At 42.5% G+C, this 19,904-nt stretch overlaps 1 protein-coding gene across 1 annotated transcript in view; it reads left to right on the forward strand.

The window, feature by feature from the left end:
• The window catches only part of Odf2l (outer dense fiber of sperm tails 2 like), a 32,278-nt gene extending 17,247 nt beyond the window's left edge, over window positions 1-15,031 (forward strand). Inside the window, exons 10-16 of the mRNA XM_051194776.1 lie at window positions 2,266-2,376; window positions 5,826-5,930; window positions 7,479-7,637; window positions 9,233-9,318; window positions 9,483-9,645; window positions 12,351-12,476; window positions 14,886-15,031. Of these exons, the coding sequence (XP_051050733.1) occupies window positions 2,266-2,376; window positions 5,826-5,930; window positions 7,479-7,637; window positions 9,233-9,318; window positions 9,483-9,645; window positions 12,351-12,476; window positions 14,886-15,014 (879 nt within the window). The 3' untranslated portion in view covers window positions 15,015-15,031. The remainder of the gene's footprint in view (window positions 1-2,265; window positions 2,377-5,825; window positions 5,931-7,478; window positions 7,638-9,232; window positions 9,319-9,482; window positions 9,646-12,350; window positions 12,477-14,885) is intronic.
• Window positions 15,032-19,904: the final 4,873 nt, after the last annotated feature.

The raw sequence follows: 19,904 nt of genomic DNA on the forward strand, positions 1-19,904 counted from the left end.
TCCTATTGTGAACATAATTTTAAACATCTAGTGATCATAATCATTTTAAGAAAAGGAAACAAGTTTATTTAATTTATTATTTTACATGTCGATCCCAGTTCCCTCTTCTTCCCTTCCTTCCTCCTTCTCTCCCTCCTTCCCTCCCTCCCTTTTACCCTCTCTGCCCTCTCACATGCACCCTAACCACCCTCCCCTCCCATCCCCCCACCCCAATTCCATATGTAGGGCAATGCCATCCAGTTGGGGTCATGTAGATCTGACAGGTCATATGAAGTAGGGACTAGGGCTTCTCTCCTGTCTCTAGGTTAAGGCAGTATCCTTCCATGGGGGATGTGTTCGCAAAGTCCTTTTGTGCACCAGGGATACATCCTGGTTCCACTGTCTGAGGTCCCTTAGACTACTCAGTCCTTCTGGCTGAGACCCATATTCAGGGGGGCCTGAGTCAGACCCATGCTGGCTTCCCAGCTATCAGTCTGGGGGGGGGGCGCTAGCTCCTCCTTGTTCAGGTAAGCTGTCTCTATGTGTTTCTGCCGCATGGTCTTGTCCTCTCCATCTGCATCTGGGTTCTAGTTCGACTCAGTGTTTATGCATGGGTGTTTGCTCCTGTTTCCAACAGGTATTAGATGAGGGCTCCATGGATAAGTTAGTTGTTGATCTCACTTTCCGGGAAGGACATTTATGGCAGCCTTTCCACGGAAGCTCAAATTGTTAGTTGGCAGCAGTCTTGTAGTTCTCTAGACCTTTCTTTGTGTTCAATTTTATCTTCAAACCAATATTGGCTCTCTCTCTCTCTCTCTCTCTCTCTCTCTCTCTCTCTCTCTCTCTCTCTCTCTCTCTCTCTCTCTCCCCCTGGGTATCTGAGTGTGACCTGGATTGAGTCTTTGTTCTCAGTCTCTTTTTTGTCCAGCTCTTTGGGTGGTGGGGACTAGATTTTGTAGAAAGCTCAGGACCACCTGCCTGGTGAGTGGTGCTACCCACGGTCAGCTGGGCCCCTTCATCAATTAGTAATCAAGGCAACCCTCACAGATATCCCCACAGCCTGAACTAGGCAGTTCCTCACTTGACTGTAGATGGTATTCACAGTTAAGGCTGATGAGGACAGCATCATCAGTAGATACCTGTAGTTTGCATTCATGCAGAGAATTAGAATCTCTGTTATGACATATTTGAGTCTTTAGACTTTGCCATCTTCTAATACATCCTAGTCCATATGTGGTTATCATCAGCTTCTTTGTCTTACCCTATTGGAGGTGTACCTCAGGAAAGTAACACAATGCCCATGGTTTTGCTGCTACTGCCTCTTACCCTCTGCCTCTTACCCACTTTGTGCCTTATACGAGCGCCTATGAAACTGGTAGGCTGACGGGCATGTACATGTGGAGAATATCCTTGCCAGTCTTAGCACCTCAGTAGAATTTGTGCTGTTCTGAAGTCACATAGAGTTTTGCCTGGATCTCCTTTCGTATCTTTACAATTAAAACTATTTAATTCATTTGATGCTGCTTTGGCAGTGAGCCAAGGCGGGTTGGTTAACCTTTCCCCCTAGTAGTTGGAGTTTTTTCAAGGTTTACTTACAGCTCATGTTTCCCTTTGTGGTTTAAAACCCACTGTTGACCATATGGTAAGTTTTGTGTATTTTTCTTTTCCTTTTCTGCTGTCTTCTGTGTTCTTAGTATCTTGATAACTTAATTCTTTATATATTTCAATATCTAATATGTTGAGATATTATGCACTTAGTATCATTTATATATTGTTTAAGTCTTTCCTGTTTATTGTCTCATAGAAGGTATTTTAATTTTGAGACTGGGTTTTATTAAGTAGCCTCTGCTGGCCTAGACCTTGCAACATTCCCCGCCTTTGCCTCATAAGTACGGATTTGTGGTCATGTGCCACCATGCCCAGCTGCCATGTGAGTTTTGAGTTAACTTTGTCATATCCCCTCCAGCTCTTATATTTTTGGTTGAGATTGAAAAGTGTTAAATGAAAGTGGAAAACTTGACATGTCAACATTATTGATTCTTTTTATTTAGAACACAACTTATTTTCAGCTCTCTCTTATTTGTCAGTAAATTTTAAGAAATCTGTCCTGTGTACTGATTAAATTTATTCATGAATGTTAGTTATTAATTTTAGATGGCAACTATATGCCATCGAAATGATTATTTTATTGATGTTGATAAATGAGGTATGCTTTAGTAATTCTTCAACATGGATTGTAATGTTCTGTTGGCTGAAAAACTCCATCAATCATGAGTTTCTTTCTAGGGTACGCTTGACGCTTTGAAGGATGAAGTTGTTTCTGTTGAAAATGAGCTCGTAGAATTACAAGAAGTAGAAAAACAACAGAAAACTCTCATCGACGTATATAAAACTCAGGTGACTTGCATCTGTCTAGTGTTTATTAATATCTGTAGATGACTTCAAACACAGTGACACAAGTCGACAGAACTGAAGACAGGGCAAATATCTGTGAGATAAACACACTTTGTCTCAAGCATCCTTTAAGACCCTGTATGCCTTTCTAAAGGTAGTGTTGCCTATTCCTAATGCTATCCCTACTTATGGAAATATGAGATATTCCTGAGAGGAAATTTAAAATAGATTGCATAGGTGTGATAAGAATCTTAATGTGCTGTCTCATTATTATATTTAATAGTATTGGTTTAAAACAATGACTGTCATCTAGGGCCATTAAATCCAGTACTCCCCTTTCCTAGTATATAATGTGTAATTGAAATTCACCCACATGAAATACATGGAAAGAAACATATGAGACTTGGTGAGATGATTCAGTTGGTAGTGTGCTTGCCATGCAACCATGAGTTTGGATCCCCAGGTCCCAACTACAAAACTACAAAGCTGAGCCGCAGCAGTGTGCATCTGTAACCCAGCGGGAGGTAGAGGGTGCTGTAGACATGGATCCCTGGAGCCAGCTCAGCCAGATTAGTAACTCATTTCAGTGTCTCAGAAAATAAGGTAGAGAACAATAGAGAAGACACCTGATGCCAACCTCTGACATCCACACAGAAGTGCATACACATGCAAATATGTGCACACAGATGTAGCACAGAAACACAAAACAACATATGGTGTTTTAGCTAAAATAGAATGTATGGCCATAGTTAAGCTTTCAGTTTTAGAAATGCAATATTGAAGGGAAACTGGAAAAGACTGAATGAACACAGATACTTGCATGGTGGGAAGCAAGTTGGTTATTAAAGAAAGAGCTGTTATTGGAAGGCTGTGAATTAAAGAATAGTGACAGACTCGGGGTGTGGTGTATAGTCTGAGACGTCTTGCTTGGCAAGTGTGAGTCCTTAGGTTTAGTGCCCAGCATTGTGGGAAGGAGAGGGGCTGAGGAAAGAGGAAAAGAAAATGTATTACAGGCAGAAGCCCAATGTGGAGTAAAGTGTAGCAAGAGGAGCTGCATCTAGGCGGGTTGGGTGACAAAATCCATTGAGATACCAGCTGAAGTACTGCAGGAAGGGAGGTATGCATGGAGGCTGAGAACTGTGTCCTGCCTGCTTGTTTGGGTTCAAAGTCCCAGCAAGAAGGCTTCATCTAAATATACCATGCCGAAGCTGCTGTTCAGTGTGCACAGTTCATCCATGTTCTTTGCATAGATTGATTTGATGGGAAAGATTATTGGAATGAGAGCTAGTTTTTAATTTTTCTTTTATTGAAAATAGATTCTTTTTTCACGTATTACATCCTGATTATGTTTTCCTTTCTCCCTCTACTCTTCCTACTTCCTCCCCACCCATCCAGATCTGCTCCCTTTCTGTCTCTCACTAGCAGGCTTCTAAGGGATATTAATAAAATAAAACAAAATACGATATATTAAAATATAATAAGATAAAGCAACAACTAACACATCAGAGTTGGGCAAAACAATCAAATAGAAGGAAAAGAGAACCATTTGTTTGCACATTCAGGAATCCCATACAGTCATTAAAGTGAAAGCCATAATAGGTCCAGACTCATGCAGGCCCTGTGCAAGAAGGCGGCCTTGGTTGGTGTCCTCCATCCCCTCCGGCTCTTACCCACCTTCTCTCTCCTCTTCTGTGGGGGTCACTGAGCCCTGTAGGAAACAGGAGACACTCTGTTTAGGACTGAGTGTTGCAAGGTCTCTTACTCTGCATAGTGTGTGGCTGTGGTCTCTGCATCTGTTCCCATCTGCTGCAGGCGGAAGCTTCTCTGATGCTGGCTGAGTGAGGCACTGATCTGAGTGTAGGCGAATGGCATTAGGAGTCATTTTTATTTCTGCTTTTGCATTTGTTTGCTTAGGACAGTAGTATTCCTGGGCTATCTAGTGTCAGGTTCTTGGTCACTGTGGAGTGTCAGGAATGGGTTCCACCTCTTGGAGTTCATCTTAGTCAGATCAGATATTGGTGGGTTACTCCCACAAGCTTTGTGCTGCCATTGCCCTAGTGTATCTTGCAGGCAAGACGCCATCATGATCAAAGAGTTTGTGGTGTTGACCCTCCTCTTCAGTACTGTGCAGAGAACCTTCCTTTACCAGAGATGCTAGAATGTAGTGAAGGCTCTATGGGCACCAGCTTGACTTCTCCATGTTCAAGGAGCTGTGTAGGTGTTATCTTCAGTAATGAAGCCTTGCCAGTTTGAGGTGTGTTGCCTTGGCAATAGCCTAGACTATTTGTCGATTCCCATGTGACCTCTTTTGGTCAACAACTCAATTAGATGTAACCCAACCAACCCTAGTACTGGAAGCTTTGTTTAATGACAAAAGACACTTGGTAACTTTGTCTCCCCCATTATTTGGAGATTTCATTTAGATTGCCTTCATATATGTATATTATTAAAGTTTCTAAAGTATTGGGTTTCCATACTACTCCTCAAATGACTCTTAATTTTAGATGTTTCTCCCTGTATTCTTACCCTTGTCTCCCCATACAAGTTGATCCTTCTATTCCAGCCCATCAATCCATAGCTACTATTTCCTTTTTTAATGAGTGATATCTGCCCCCCATAGTCACTTACTCTTTTCCTACCCTCTGTACTTCTATGGATTGTAGCTTGGTTATAATTGCCTTAATAGCTAATATCCACACACAAGCAAACACATACCATATTTGTCTTTCTGGGTCTGGGTTACCTCATTCAGGATGATTTTTTTTCTTCTAGTTCTATCCATTTACTTGCAAATTTCATTATTTCACTTTTAATGGCTAAGTAATATTCCATTGTATAAATGTACCACATTTTGTTTATCCACTCTTCTGTTGGGGACATCTAGATTATTTCCAGTTTCTGGCTATTATGTATAGATCAGCAATGAACATGTTTGAGCAAGTGTCTTTGTGGTAAGATGAAGCAGTCTTTGGGTGGAAATGCATCAACCCCCATCTTCCTGAGGAACTGCCACACTGATTTCCACAGTGGCTGTGCAAGTCTGCAGTGGAAGAGTGTTTCCCTTGCTCCACATCCTTGCCAGCATGAGCTGTCACTTGGTTTGTTGCTCTTAGCCATTATGACAGGTGTAAGAAGAAATGAGAGACTAGTTTCTTAAAGTAGCAATGGTCTGGAAGTAAAAATGGATGCTGTCTTTAGAGCTCAAATAAAGGGTGTAAGAGCATCGATCAGAGAAGACAGGAAGATAATGAAGCCATGTGCTAGAATTGAACAGTGAGAGATTCTATTGGGGGGTGGGGGTGATACATAAACCTGGGGAGAGTGTAGAAGAGAAATGGAGATTTCTTTACAATACAAATACAAAGTAAACAAATGTAAATGCATTCTTTAGCTCTTATGTCATGTTATACTTAATACAGTCTCTCTCTCTCTCTCTGTTGTTGTTTTTTAAGGTACAAAAATTGCAAGAAGCAGCTGAAGTGGTAAAAAACAGATGTAAAAAATTGCTACATGAAAATAACCTAATCATAAAAAACAAAAACAAAAAGTTGGAGAAGGTAAGTTTGAAATTGTGATAATAAAGTATTTTACATGAATGCATCCATTTAACCCCGACTGTCACACAGCTCTTTTCCTGTTTATCATTTCATCAGCGTGTGCCTAGGAATGGCCCCTTCAGAGTCTCTGTGGGAGCTTTGTATTTCCCCTTGAAGACATAATGTTCCCCAAGAATTGAAATGTTGTTTATTGGAGAGAATGTCTTACATTTTTATTCATATTTGAGAGATAATACTTCCTTTTTTGATGCATGAGTAGATTAAAACTAAAAAAACCCATTTATTTTATTGTTGAGATCTATCAGCAGTAAAATGCAAACTAGTCTCTCTTTATTTTTACAATTTGTGTGTGTCTAAAAAGAATTGCAAAGTAAATATTCTCTGGTAAATTCATTTTGGGAAGAAAAATGATATCTTGAAAAGCCTCCTCTTTTATTCATGCAGTTGCCACAGAAGCAGGAGGAGCCAGTATTGGCAGGTGATGGTGTTTTTGTGAATATTTTTAAGTTTTTAGATGGAACCACATTCCACTTTGGATTTCACATTGTTTTGGTAAGGAAACAGTGAGAGTCATAGGACATCAGAGTCTGTGGCACATTTTGAGTTTGGGAACTAAGAGGGAGGTATAGTCAGCCAGGACAGGCCACCAGGCCACCAAATGAGGAACCCGATCCATTCTTAGAGCTGTTTCTCACCCAGTTTAGCAGACCGACGAAGATGCCATTTCATGTTGTCTGTTTCTTACAGGGTAGTGTTGTACACATTTTCTCTCTCCTGCTAGGGAGTGCAGTAAAAACCTAGTTTAAATCCTCTTCAAAGGCACAAACGGGAGGAACCTGGTTTTCCAGAGACTTTCCTTATAATGTTTTCTGGTTATAGAAATAGAAAAGTATGTTGTTTTAAAAAAGAAATTCTTCTTTTTACTTATCCCCTGCTTGAGTGTCCTGCTTTTCTCATGGCTTTGTTCTGGTCTTATATCTTGTTGCACTGAAACTGTGGGTATCCCCACTCAAGCCAGTTGTCCCTTTGCACTGCCTCCATGGGAACATGCTGAATGTCACTTTTTAGTTAAATCGCACGGAGCAGTGCGGCATCACGCCACTCCTGTCCCTAATTTACAGAGGCGTTGCAGTGAGAAAGGGCAAGAGGCGAGGGGGTACTGTGGGTACAGCTGGATTTGCTCCCATGGCAAGACAGTGGCCATACACAGCCAAGTGGGAACCCATGTGTTAGCCGCCAGGAGCAGGCGTGACTTACAGGGTGCTATCAAGTGATGGCCACTGGAGAGCTGGAGATGAACCAGTGGAAAAGAACACTCCAGTTCCTCAGTCACTCCCGCCACGTGTGACCCCTGAAGTGGGCTGATGTCACCACACTTACTTGCCTGACAACCTTTCTGAAAATGAATTACTTATGGTTACATGTCTCACGTAGATCAACACCTGTAAAGTACTTATTAATAACAAGCATGTCTAGTCGTTAAGACAGAAAGGAGACCCCTGCCAAATGTGTGACCTTGCATTTATGTCCCCCGATGTCACACCTCAGATGAGAGGCCAGGTGGCGGTGCACTTGAAGCAGGTAGAGCGCGCCCGCCACTCCTTCACATCAGCCGAACAGAGACTTCAAGAGTGTCAGGAGAATCTGCAGCGCTGCAAGGAGAAGTGTGCAGAGCAGGCGCACACCGTTAGGGAGCTTCAGGGCCAGGTGTCCCGTCGTTCCGAGTCCCAGAAGATGAGTTAAAGGAGCATTTGACGTCATTTCACCAGCTGAGGGCGCTCCTGTCGGGTTGAACTTTTTATTCCCGTCTATGAAAATGTTTTCGTGCAGATATTCTACTGTTACCCCTTAGCATTTCCCAGTGGCACCGGTAATTGAAGTGGCTGATAGAGGTTCTGTGAGTCTGCGTTTGGACTAGGAGGACATAGTGTGGTGATGTAATGAGAGGAGGGACAAGGCGGGGCTTGCATGTCGGTTTCCCCACATCAGCACAGGAGAAGTAACAGTTTACCTTACAGAAATCAGAATGCATTTTAATTAGTTAGGCATCAAGCTTATTGGGAGTAATTCTGTCCTTTTTCTAAGTACCTATCAATCCATCAGGACAGGGACCGTGTGAACCCTCTTAATCTCCATGCATCTACCTCCTACCTCAGTGTTCATCACACAGTAAGCACCCGTACATGTTTTCTTAAAAAGGCATGTTTGTGATTGGTAGCCAGTCTGTTTCTTTACTTGCAAGACACTTTCAGGAATAATTCACTTTGTGTCTTCCAAGTGAATGCATTCTGCTTTTAAAAATGTGAAACAAATTTCCAAGAAGCAATTCTAGAAAAATAATCATTATATTTAATTTGATTACTACGTGAATATATGAGAAAATTGGTTTTTATTTTATGGATATGGGTGTTTTGTCTGTAGGTCTCATGCATGCAGTGCCCAAAGTGGCCAATAGAGAGCATCAGATTCCCTAGGACTGGGGTTGTGGGATGGTTGTGAGCCACCATGTGGATGCTGGGAATTGAACCTGGGTCCTCTGGAAGATCAGCCAGTGCTCTTAACTGCTGAACCATCTCTCCATCCCTGATAAGAAAATGTTTTTGTTATTCAAGCTAGTTTTAACTATTTAAATGAGACTTTGAAGCAGTGGGAAGAATACTCTTGACTTGAGCATCCCTGTCTTTGATTATTTGACTTTTACTTGCGGTAGCATCTTCACAGGAAATTATGAGTAATTTCAGTGGAACATTATTGATATGAGACACCTTAAATATCTAATTAAAAATGTTTCAGATTTTCACACACACTTTTGTTTTGTCTTGTTGTCGTTTGGTTTTTGAGGCAGGGTTTCATGTAGCTCAGACTGGCCTCAACCCAAGGATGAATTTGAATTTCTTATTCTCTTTGCTCTATTTCTTGAGCTGGGATTGCAGCATGAGCCCCACACCTGGTTTTATGTACTGCTGGGTTTGTACATGCTGGGAAAGCTGTTGCCTGCTGAGCTATACCCCTACCCCCTGCAAAACTAAATGTCACTTTTCAGTAAAACATTGTTCAAGATATGTTAGTTACCATCACACAGAAAAGAAATATAGTTAATTTTCTAACATAGACAATGCCAGTTTTTAAACCTCACTGGGGAGTTGGAGAACTTGTGTGTTAGCTTTGTAAATGTGGCTTGGTGTCTTTCTGAATATTCATATCTTCTTATTTCTTGTTCTAAAATACATTATTTCCTTGGATATCAGTGAAAAAAATAACTGAAAAAGTGTTTTCATTTGTTTGTTTGTTTTCCCACTTAGGTTGATGAAAACCAAAGCCTCCTAAGCAAGCTTTCTCTTGAGGAGGAGAATTATCTTATTCAGTTAAAGTGTGAAAACCTTAAAGAGTGAGTATCAAGTTGACTTAAAATTGATGTTGCATTTCCCTCATGCACTATAATTTATATGTGTGTGTTTGTATGTGAAATATATGTCATAGTCATAAACACACACATACACGCACGCACACATACACACACACACGTGCGCTCACGTGCATTTCTGTAAACAGAAAGTTGGAGCAGATGGATGTTGAGAATAAAGAGCTGGAGAAGAGGCTGGCTGACCAAGAGGAGCATCTGAAACGCAGCGACCTGCAGCTGGAAGAGAAGGCTGCGGAGTACACAATGCTGTCCAGGCAGCTGGAAGCCGCGTTGGAAGAAGGGAGGCAGAAGGTACAGATGGCCTTTATTTGGCGCTTTTTAATTAGTTTGCCAGAGTCATCTCCCATCGCCCAACCTACAGTTACTGTTTCTATGCTGATGGCAGGGTGGAGGGCGCAGCTCCATTCTTGTTCTGTACTTAATTTCCCGGGCAAGGGCTGCCTTTCCAGAGGAGTGGGCAGAGAGGAGAAGGTCTGGAGTGTGACCTTTCCATGTACACACGCGCGCGCGCGTGTGTGTGTGTGTGTGTGTGTGTCTATGTGTGTGTCTTTGTGTCTTCGTGTGTGTGAGTGTGCTTATGCACCGTGTGTGTGTGCACGCACACATGATTGTGCTCACACATGTGTGCATGTGTGTGCCTGTGTATGTGTGCTCTTGCACATGCGTTTGTGCCTGCATGTGTGTGTACGTATGCTCATGCATATGTGTGTGTGTACACGTGCATGATAGTGATCGAATGTGTGTGCATGTGTGTGCCTGCATGTGTGTATGTGTGCTCTTGCGTGTGTGTGTGTGTGTGTGTGTGTGTGTGTAGTTGAATAAATCAATAAAGGTTTTGTCTTGATTTAGATCCAGTGAACTCTAAGGTTCAACTTTTTTGTGGCAAATATTTGTTGCAGAAATAAGTACAAACAATAATAGCTTTCCAGTTAAACCTGTTAAGTGGGCATTCAGTCTACCCAGCCCCTTGGAGTGTGGATGTCATGTTACCTGCAGGTTCTGTAGTAGAGGTAGGCTCAAGAAACACCATAAAAAGTGGGCATTCTAATCAGAGTCAAAGGGAATGGTGGGAAGATCTCAAAGAAAATGAATTTATCAAACAGCTAGAGTGAAAGAGATTACTGGAAAGGGGTTGCTTTTCAGGGTCAGGTACAAACCTGGTCAGGTAGGCGTCCACAAGGAGGACTCCTAGCAATAGTGATTGTGTAGCCTGAACTGGTGATCTCCTGTGACCACATTGGTGCCTAGCCCAGTGGTCATGCAGCTGATGGAAACAGATGCAGACCCACAGCCAAACACTAGGTGGAGTTTGCTAGGGGAATCATGCACAAGTCAGAAAGAAAGGGTTGTAGGAGGTAGAGGGGTCTAGTACACCAGAAGAAAACTCACAGAATTGACTAATCTGGGCTCATCGGAGCTTACAGAGGCTGAACCATCAACCATGGAGCTTGCATGAGATTGACCTCGGTACTCTGCATATATGTTACACCTGTGTAGCTTGGTCCTCTTGTGAGACGGATAATCGTGGGGACAGAAACGGGCTGTCTCCGGCTCTTTTTACTGACTTTTGGGACCCTACTCCGCATACTGGGTTACCTTGCCCAGCTTTAATACATGGGGAGGTGCTCAGTCTTAGTGCAGCTTGATATACCATGTTTTGTTGATACTCATGGGAGGCCTGCCCTTTCCTGAACAGAAATGGAGGAGGAGTGGATTGGAGGTAGGAATAGAGTTGGGGAGGGGTAGGAAGAAAGGAGGGAGGGGGAACTGGCCAGGATGTAAAACAAAGAAAAAACAACTTGAAATCTCACATTGAAAGACCATAGGGTGAGCTTTGGAGTCCTGGTAGCTGGATTTGGGTTCTGGCTCTGATGCATGGTATCCTCACCAAGGGCAGGCTGCCTCCTAATCAGCAAAATGGAGCCTGTGGTTTCCTTTGTGGGAAGTATGGGTCTGAAAGGTGACCATCTCTAGTGTAGGGACTCCCATGCCTCACCCCACCGAAGTCTACTTTACTTGCCTGCCCTTTCCTCTCTCCTACACTGGAGGAACATGGTGATGTCTCTCATTTCTGACCATGTGATGAGGGCCATCATTGCCTTCTCTGTCAGCCTTGTCTTCATCGAGGGCATGGGTGTTTCCCTGAGCCCTCTCCTCCCTCCCTGGCTTCAGAGCTCTCTGCTTCCTTTTGTGTTGTGTCTGAATTGGTCCATAGTAACTTAGAACCGAGTCCTTGGAGTACTCTCACAGCAGTGATTCCTGCTTAGCCTTTTGCTCTGGACTAACCCTGACCTCAGCTCTCACACTTGTGGCTCCAAACCGACATTCTTACAGATGGGCCTCCTCTTGCCGTATCTCTGATGACCACAGCTAGGCTAGACTTGAGTTAACATCAGCAATCAAGAGAAATGGAAAATCTCACATTCGGGCTGCTTTAAAAGTGCAGGAAGAAGCACTAACCTCATGTGCCTGTGTAGGTGCTGTGGGCACACTGCCCCTCTACGGGCTATCCAGACACAGACTGTGTTCAGTGAGACCTAGCTACAGTCCAGCAGTCTCCCAGATACCACAGTGAATATAAATAAATACGACAAAAGTGTTAATTAAGTTTAGTATGCCTGAAACTGTCACAAACAGTGCAAGCCCACACACCTTTCTATCTCAAGTTAATTTTCCAGATACCAACATATGTGTGTGTATATATATATATATGTATACACACACACACACACATATGTTGTATGTGCTTCTTCAAATTAAACTCTTCATTTTCCCCTTTGCAGTGTTGGGATTGAACCCAGGGCCTTGCATGTGCTCGGATACCATCTACCACAGACTTATATTCCCAACTCAAGATAAAATACATTGACTATTTTCTAATACCCAGTTAATATGTACTTGGGAAAAAAGTAGTATCCTATGACTATATCAGGGCTTCAAAATATCTTTTAAGGAAAACACATTTAGTTATTTTATTCTTTTAATGAAATTTACAGGTTTCTGAAGAAGTAGAGAAAATGTCATCTAGAGAGAGGGCTTTACAAATTAAAATATTAGATCTGGAAACTGAGCTTAGAAAGAGAAATGAAGAGCAAAACCAACTTGTTGGCAAAATAAACAGTGTAAGTATTCGCATGGCTTGTTTCATAAAAGTGAGCATTTAATGCGTGTTCCATGTAACTTACTCCATTCTTACAGTGCAGCTGCAGGTGAGGCAAGCCTTTGTTTTGCTGCTACTGTTAGAAATGACAAATAAAACTGCAACAATGTGCTGTCTCCATCATGCCAGGGAACCCTGCTCCGACTGTTAGAAATGACAAATAATAAAACTGCAACAATGTGCTGTCTCCATCATGCCAGGGAACCCTGCTCCGAGCTTTGTGGCAGCTTTAGTCACACTGCCTCCAAGTCTCATCGGGCTGTTCCCTGCCCAGTGTCATTGTGTAGCAGCCACTCACTGAAGGCGCCACATAAGAGCTGTGTGATCTTTATTTAAATTTTATTTACTTGAATTTTCATCTTTTAAAGATCCATGCAATTTAAAGTTATGAACTGGATTTTATATCTATCTTGATTAATGAATATATCTTAGGAAGATATGATTTTAATATTTACCATTATCCAATTTGCATAAGAGCCGGATACTTTAATCCACTCAGCCATGAAATGAGAATACCAAATTGGCTCTGTTTAATTAGTCTCGTATTTCTCCTGAATATTCATGAAATAGTCTGTTGGCAGAAGATAATCTTGCAGCTGGCATTAGTCGTGCTTAAATTACTTAATAACTGTCTACTTGATAACTACATAGAAAACATTGGTACTTTATTTTTTCCAGGAGTTGGACACTCTGAAAACTCCTTTTTTATTTCCTCTAAAAAAGATGTAAACCTAAAAGTTTCAAAAAGTTGAACTATTTTGACATACATTATTTAGTCTTATTGCCTTCAGACATTTAATGAAAATCAGAGTTAAACATTCATCATTTTTAATTTATTACAGCTGTTTTCTGGGTTTCTAAACTTAAAAACAAACAAGCAAATGAACTCCCCATCAGGATTTCCAATACTGTAAAATATGTGTGATGTCCTTTTTGCAATTGAAGCCCCTGGAAAAATAAAAACTGAGATGAGATGGGTTTCTCTGTGCTGTGTTTAGGACTTTGCTAAAGCTACTAAAATTAATAGGTTAAGATCTGATGTTAAATCTCAATTGTTGAGCTAGTTAGTAAGCAATCTAAAATTCCAAGCCTAAGTTTAGAAATAGCTAGGCGTGTGTGAATGTGTCCTGTCCATAGCTGACTGTCTCTGGAGCCCTCTGCAGTACATTGCCTGCCCTGAGGGCCTTCTTCTCGTGGTTTGGGTCCAAGTACTTTGGTTGGAGGTGGAGTGGGCGCACAGCTTGCAGGGTGGCTTTAGAGCTTCACAACCATGGCCATCCTACTGGAGCCCCGGTGTCTTTCAGACGTTACTCAGGGTCCCGCAGTCCATTGTCACTTGCATTCTGCCCTGCAGTGTGAGCTTGTATGGCTACTGCTTTCTCAGGTGAGGCTCCGTGAATGGCTACTGCCTTCTCCTGTGAAGCTCCGTGAAGACGAGCTCTTAGCCATTCTGACTTTGCCACAGGCTACCTGCTTCTGCTGGGCAGTGCGCAGTCTCAGGTGCTGGGTGTAGGGATTCGTGCTTCGACAAACACACGTTGTAGCCAGACCCCATCTTACCTAAAGCATTTGCAGTAAGCAGCCCCACTAGAAACCTGTCACAACCAAACTTCAAAAGTTATGTGAGTTTAAAACTTCTTCCTCAAAAGGATTCGGTTTCTGAAGGAGTTTAGGAGAAGATGTTCACCTTATCAAGGCTAGGGTTTTGTCAGTTTTGAAAACAGCCTCCTTTCTGATGACGTTCTAGTGGTACTGTAGACTTTTGGGCTGTATAGACTTTGTGTCGGGTTAATTTTGTTGCTTGCTATTTTTATTTATATGCAGAGTTTTTATAATAAAATTTATAGAAAAAAGATTGAAGCAGTGAAGGTCTTATAGTATAATACATGATTTTTTTTTACAGAGAAATGGCATAAAAAGAATATGAAACGTCATATTAAACGTATTAGGGACTAGTAATGACTGCTCTAAATATAATCATCTTAATCACATTAAATTTGTAATAATTTAGGGCTAAATGAATGTATTAGCATAGACTGTCCAAGTAGAATGATCAAACATTTATGCTTTATTCACTAAGGATATTGTTTTAAGGAAGGCGGTGGTGGTGCATGCCTTTAATCCCAGCACTGGGGAGGCAGAGGCAGGTGGATCTTTGTGAGTTCAAGGCCAGCCTGGGCTATAGAGACTGAGTGCCATGATAAGCTCCAAAGCTTCACAGAGAAACCCTGTCTCAAAAAACAAAAGGAAAAGCAAAAAGAAAAAGAATTTTTTTGACGAAAATTGACTTTTTGGTTATTGCATAAATGTTTATAAGTCTTCATCTTGCATATGAGTGCCGTATTGATGGTCTGTTTCTCTCTTCATGTAGAAAGCCCAGCATCAGGATGTATGTCTGAAAGAAATACAGCACAGTCTTGAGAAGTCGGAGAACCAAAATGAAAGCATTAAGAACTATTTACAGTTTCTTCAGATTTCCTATGTAACAATGTTTAGATAAATTGTCGAATTTATTGACTGCTGATTGTTATACTTTATATTTATAGGTTGCCAGTGTTAGAGTTTGTATGTGAAGATATTTGAGACTTAATTTATTGCCTGATTGAAATTTTAAGAAATTATAACTCTTAGTTTTCCTTTGTACTAGATAATTTGCATTGAACTCTGGTTTCATTCTTTTTTAAAAAAAAATACTAATTTTAAACTATTTTTCTCTTATGTAGAATTAAGGATTATTCTTATGAACCATTGAAGAAAATTTGTGATAAATTTAGGCCAATTATGAGCCAAATACATGGTTTTAAATAATGTATTCTTCTTTTATATTATAATGCTATATAAATAAAATAGTGAGAAATTTAATTTTAATAATGATATAACATCTTCTAAAGATAGCATGTGTCTCATTGTACTTAATATTGCTTTCAAGTACATGTTGAGTTTGTTTCCATCATCATTTCTATGATATTTTAAACATAAACTATTAAATCATAGCTCTTCAGCGCCAGCTAATGGTAACAGAGGAAAACATGTGATGTGAGCCCTTGTTTGTTTGTTTTTAACAGCCATTCAGGCTGTCCTATGAAGCCAGCACTGTGCTCGTTTTGTGTTAGGGATTGTCTGATGCTACTACTACAGATACCTTAAATCCTTGTTGTTAACTAAAGGGTTAAAAGGAGAACAACTTACTCTGCCCTTCACCAGGACAATCACAGGGAATGATTGCAATTACTCATTCTTAACACTAGGAGGCTTTGGGATAAGGACTCTTATTTTTGAGATTATAATATAATTACAACACTTTTCCCAAGATTATAATATAATTACAACATTTTTCCCTTCTGTTGTTCTTTTGCTGCAGCTAATGCCTAAGAAACACAAACACGAGACTCAGCGCCCACGTGGAGTTTATTGAGAGAAGGGAGAGAAAGAGGAGGTAGCTGGTAGCCAACCAAAAGCAGGAGAGAGAGAGATGGGGGGGGATATCAGAGAGAGGAAGCAAGAGAGAGAGGCACACTTGGTGTGCTTGCTTTAAAAAGGGGGGCTTGCGCATGCGTAACTGAGTCCTCTGGCAGCCAGGTAAAGCTTGAGCCTCCAGGAAAGGCTGGACATAGAGATGACAAGGCCATGAGCTTCCCGCCCATCGTTGTGGGCAGGGGTCGGCTGGCTGCTAGTTCCTAACACTTTCCTTTTCCTTCTTTCCCTTTACAACTTCACTACTCTACTTCAAATTTGTGACCTTTTTCCCCCACAAATGGTGTGTGTGTGTGTGTGTGTGTGTGTGTGTGTGTATGTTCCTAAATATAAGCTGTTTGATGTGTATAATGTTATTTGTATGTGTGTTTTCAGGACTAACATTTGGCACTCGGAAACCATTTGGCATGCTCTTCCCTAAGGAGAACTGCCCTTCCTCCTCGCAGCTTTCCTCATTTTGAAGCCTGGTGGCCGTTTGTTGGTCCACTTTGGCATGGCCATTGGTGTCATCTTTGTTCAGCTCATCTTTGGGCAGCCATGCTGGTGAGACCTTGTGGGTTTAGCTTCTGACAGTACTGGGAGACACAATCTCATAGCAAATTCTTGATCTGCTGGCTCTTTGGCCTTTCTGTGCCTTCTTCCTCAATGTTCCCTGAGCCTGAGGTGCCTGAGTGCTTTGTAGATGTATCCAGAAACTTACCTAACTTTGCAGTGCTAGTGAAGTCATGTGAATCTATAGCTACTAATTGACTAAACCAGTGTAACTCCTAACAACCCTCCGTAGACAGTTTTTCTTATACCCACAGATAAGTGTAGCATTCCCCCATCATCGAGGAAACTTCCCTTTGCAAGAGATGGAGATGACAACAGAAAACAACCAATCAGAATGTAGAGGTGTGGAGCCCAGTCCCAATGGGCTAAGGTCTATATTATTATTAGCATGCAGTCAAAGCAAGATCATCTCATTGTGTTCCACGGTGGAGTTAACTGAAAGTTCAAGACCTGTACAGACTACAGAGTGAGTTAGAGGCCAACTTAGTAAGACCCTGTCTTAAAGAACGAAATCAAAGAAAGGTTGGATATACAGCTCAGGATCCTCAGGACCTCAACCAGTAATATAAAATAAAATAATGTTACTAGAATCATTCATAGAGGCATGCCTGTCTATGTGCAGTCTCCGTCTGGCTGCCCCTCCTTCATGTACATTTTTAAAAATAAAAGCAGTGACTTCTAACAAGGATACGCTTTCTTGTGAGTGGTTTCTGTTGGTGCCCTTCACTATGCATCTCCATCTTCTGTCTATAGCCTTTAGGTATCTGTACCTGCAGTGCGTTAGCTAGAATGTGGAAGGAAGAGAGTTGTCTCAGCACCCGCGCAGTTGCTACTTTGTGACGGTCACCTAGATATAATCTAGAAGAAGGGAAATTTGCCAGATCCTGGGAATCTAACAGTCTGTGTACTTCATGTTTCCCTGTGAAGCTCTGAGACCCAGCTCCCCTGAGACCCCAGGGTCCGTGCCCAGTGTGTGTCCTCCCGCCTCCATCCTCCCACCGCCCCAGCAAACTGTCTCCCCGCTGTTGTAGCACATTGGGGGAATTTTCTTTGTTACCCATATCCAGGGCCTTGAGATTTTATTATACAAGTTTTCTTCTGCTGGTCCTGTGTCCTCTCTTAACTTTGGTCCTCTGGATGTGATTTCTACGTGACTTGGCCTTTTATCAACACAGGATCTGTCAGTAGGCGTCTTGTAAGGTTCCATCTGATTTTTTGACCACTAATAAAGTTTTGGAAGACAGTAATTCCCTTTTTCATTTGGAATGCTTGATTTTTAATCCAAAACGTATGTGTTTCTTAGTTTTTAAAATACTCTTCCCAGTTACATAATCCCATTATATTTTCATTTTCATTAGGGCCTTTTTCTGTCTCTTCCATTGGTCCTACTTAAGTAGGCTTCTCTTATTTAGGTCTGCCGGCCTTCCTGCCACCCAAGCCCCACAAGTGAGTTTCAAGTTTCCTTGCCTGCTTAAGGCTGTGGTTTCCTCAACACCTGCCAACAGCCTGCTGTGCACATCTGCCGAGCAGCGGCACACCAAGTGATGAAAGGTGTGGAGACCTCGGTTCTCAGGGCACCCTGAGCCACGCCACCATCTGCCGGGTCTCAGCGAGGAACCCTAAGGCCCACAGACTCTTGGTTACAATAGCCATTCTTTCTCAACTACCAACTTTGGAAGCATGTCACTCCAGAAGCCCCTCCAAGTTTCTCTGGGGTCAGCAGGTCTGGGGAGACACAAACCAGACGAGCTGAAAGCATGACCAGTCATGGAAGGTGGGCGTTACCTAAAGGCTCGGGTCTGTCTATCTGCTGCCCTGTGATTTATTCATTTTTTAATTTAAAAAAAAATCCCCAGATTTTGTGTTCATAGTAAACACAAAATATTTTTGCTTGCGTGTAAGTTGGCAGATGTTTGGAGATGCAGGGACGTGGACAAGCGTGCATGCCCTGGTAGGCCGAGGGGACTGCGCAACTTCCTGTTTGGTTCGCTCACTCTAAGCTTTTCTGCTGTTGTTTTTACTAAGATAAATAAAAGTCTTGAAGACTTGTTATGTGGGAGGGTGGGATTGGCTAGAAGTCACGGTCTCAGAACGAAGTGCTGGGAGGTGATTTTCACAGCTGTAGTAACTTTAGACAAGAGGGAAAGTGAAGGGAAGGTTAAGATGGCGGCCACTCGAGTGAGACTGTAGAATGATGGGGAAGCATTGGCAGTAAAGCCTGCCCGGGGTGCCAGGAGGTGGAGTAGAGTACCAGTGCCCGTGTGGACAGTGAGCAGATACAGACAAGGAACGGAGTTTCTGCCCTCAGCGTGGTCCCATGCTCCCAACACCCTCTTCCTCACACAGTAGAAACAGCTGGTTTTCCTGGAGAGCCAAGCTCCCTCCTGCTCTCATCTTGGAAGACTCCAGCCCCCACCCTTGTCTCAGTCCTGCTCCTATCAGGTTCTTTCCTATTCGTTTCTTTCATGATTGACAGTTGCTGGCTTTTGTGGCCATTTATTCCTATACTTCTCCTTAGCTGGGGAACCTGCAACACAAAAGAATGATCAACTCTGCCCCCCCCCCCCAGGAGATGGCCAGTTCTATCATGGCTTCTCCTCTGACCTCCCTCCAATAATGGAGTAGGCAGCATCAAGAGTGGGCATGGGAGAGTTTCAACCTGGGAAGTAGACATTTGAATGGGAGAGTGGCGGTGGCTTCCACCCGGCAGGCCGGCTTTGTGCTCTTGGTGGACACTGGAGGTGAGTCCCTGAGAGCAGCTACAGAGCGCTGTTACTATGGAGCATAGCAGGATCTGGTCTGACAGCCCCAATGCAGATGGAGTCACCCTGCCTGCGGCTGAAACAGCATCTCTGAGGATCTGTCTCCAGGGTCTCTCCAGCCTCAGCAGTGTCTTCCTTCTGGAGCATCTGAGACGCAGGCTGATAGCTGGGCTCCAGCCAGAAGCCAGAATTATACAAAACTAGGCCCTGTTTTATGTCAGCTTGACCCAAGCTGAAGTTACTTGAGAGGAAGGAACCTTAATTGAAAAAATACCTCCGTAAGGTCCAGCTATAGGCATTTTCTTAATTAGTGATTGATTGTGGTTGGTGCCATCCCCAGGTTGGTGGCCCTGTGTTCTATAAGAAAGCAGGTTGATCATGTCACCAGGAACAAGCCAGTAGACAGCACCCGTCTGTGGCCTCTGCATCAGCTCCTGGTTCCAGGTCCCACCCTTGTTTGAGACAAGAGTGGGGGACAGAGTCTTCCGAGATGTCCCGATTTCCCTTGGTGATGCACTGTTACCTGGAAGTGTAAGCTGAAATAAACCCTCTCCTTCATGAGATGCTTCAGGCACAGTGTTTCCCTGCAGCAACAGAAACCC

This window comes from Phodopus roborovskii, unplaced genomic scaffold (genome assembly GCF_943737965.1).
Source record: "Phodopus roborovskii unplaced genomic scaffold, PHOROB, whole genome shotgun sequence".
NCBI lineage: Eukaryota > Metazoa > Chordata > Mammalia > Rodentia > Cricetidae > Phodopus > Phodopus roborovskii.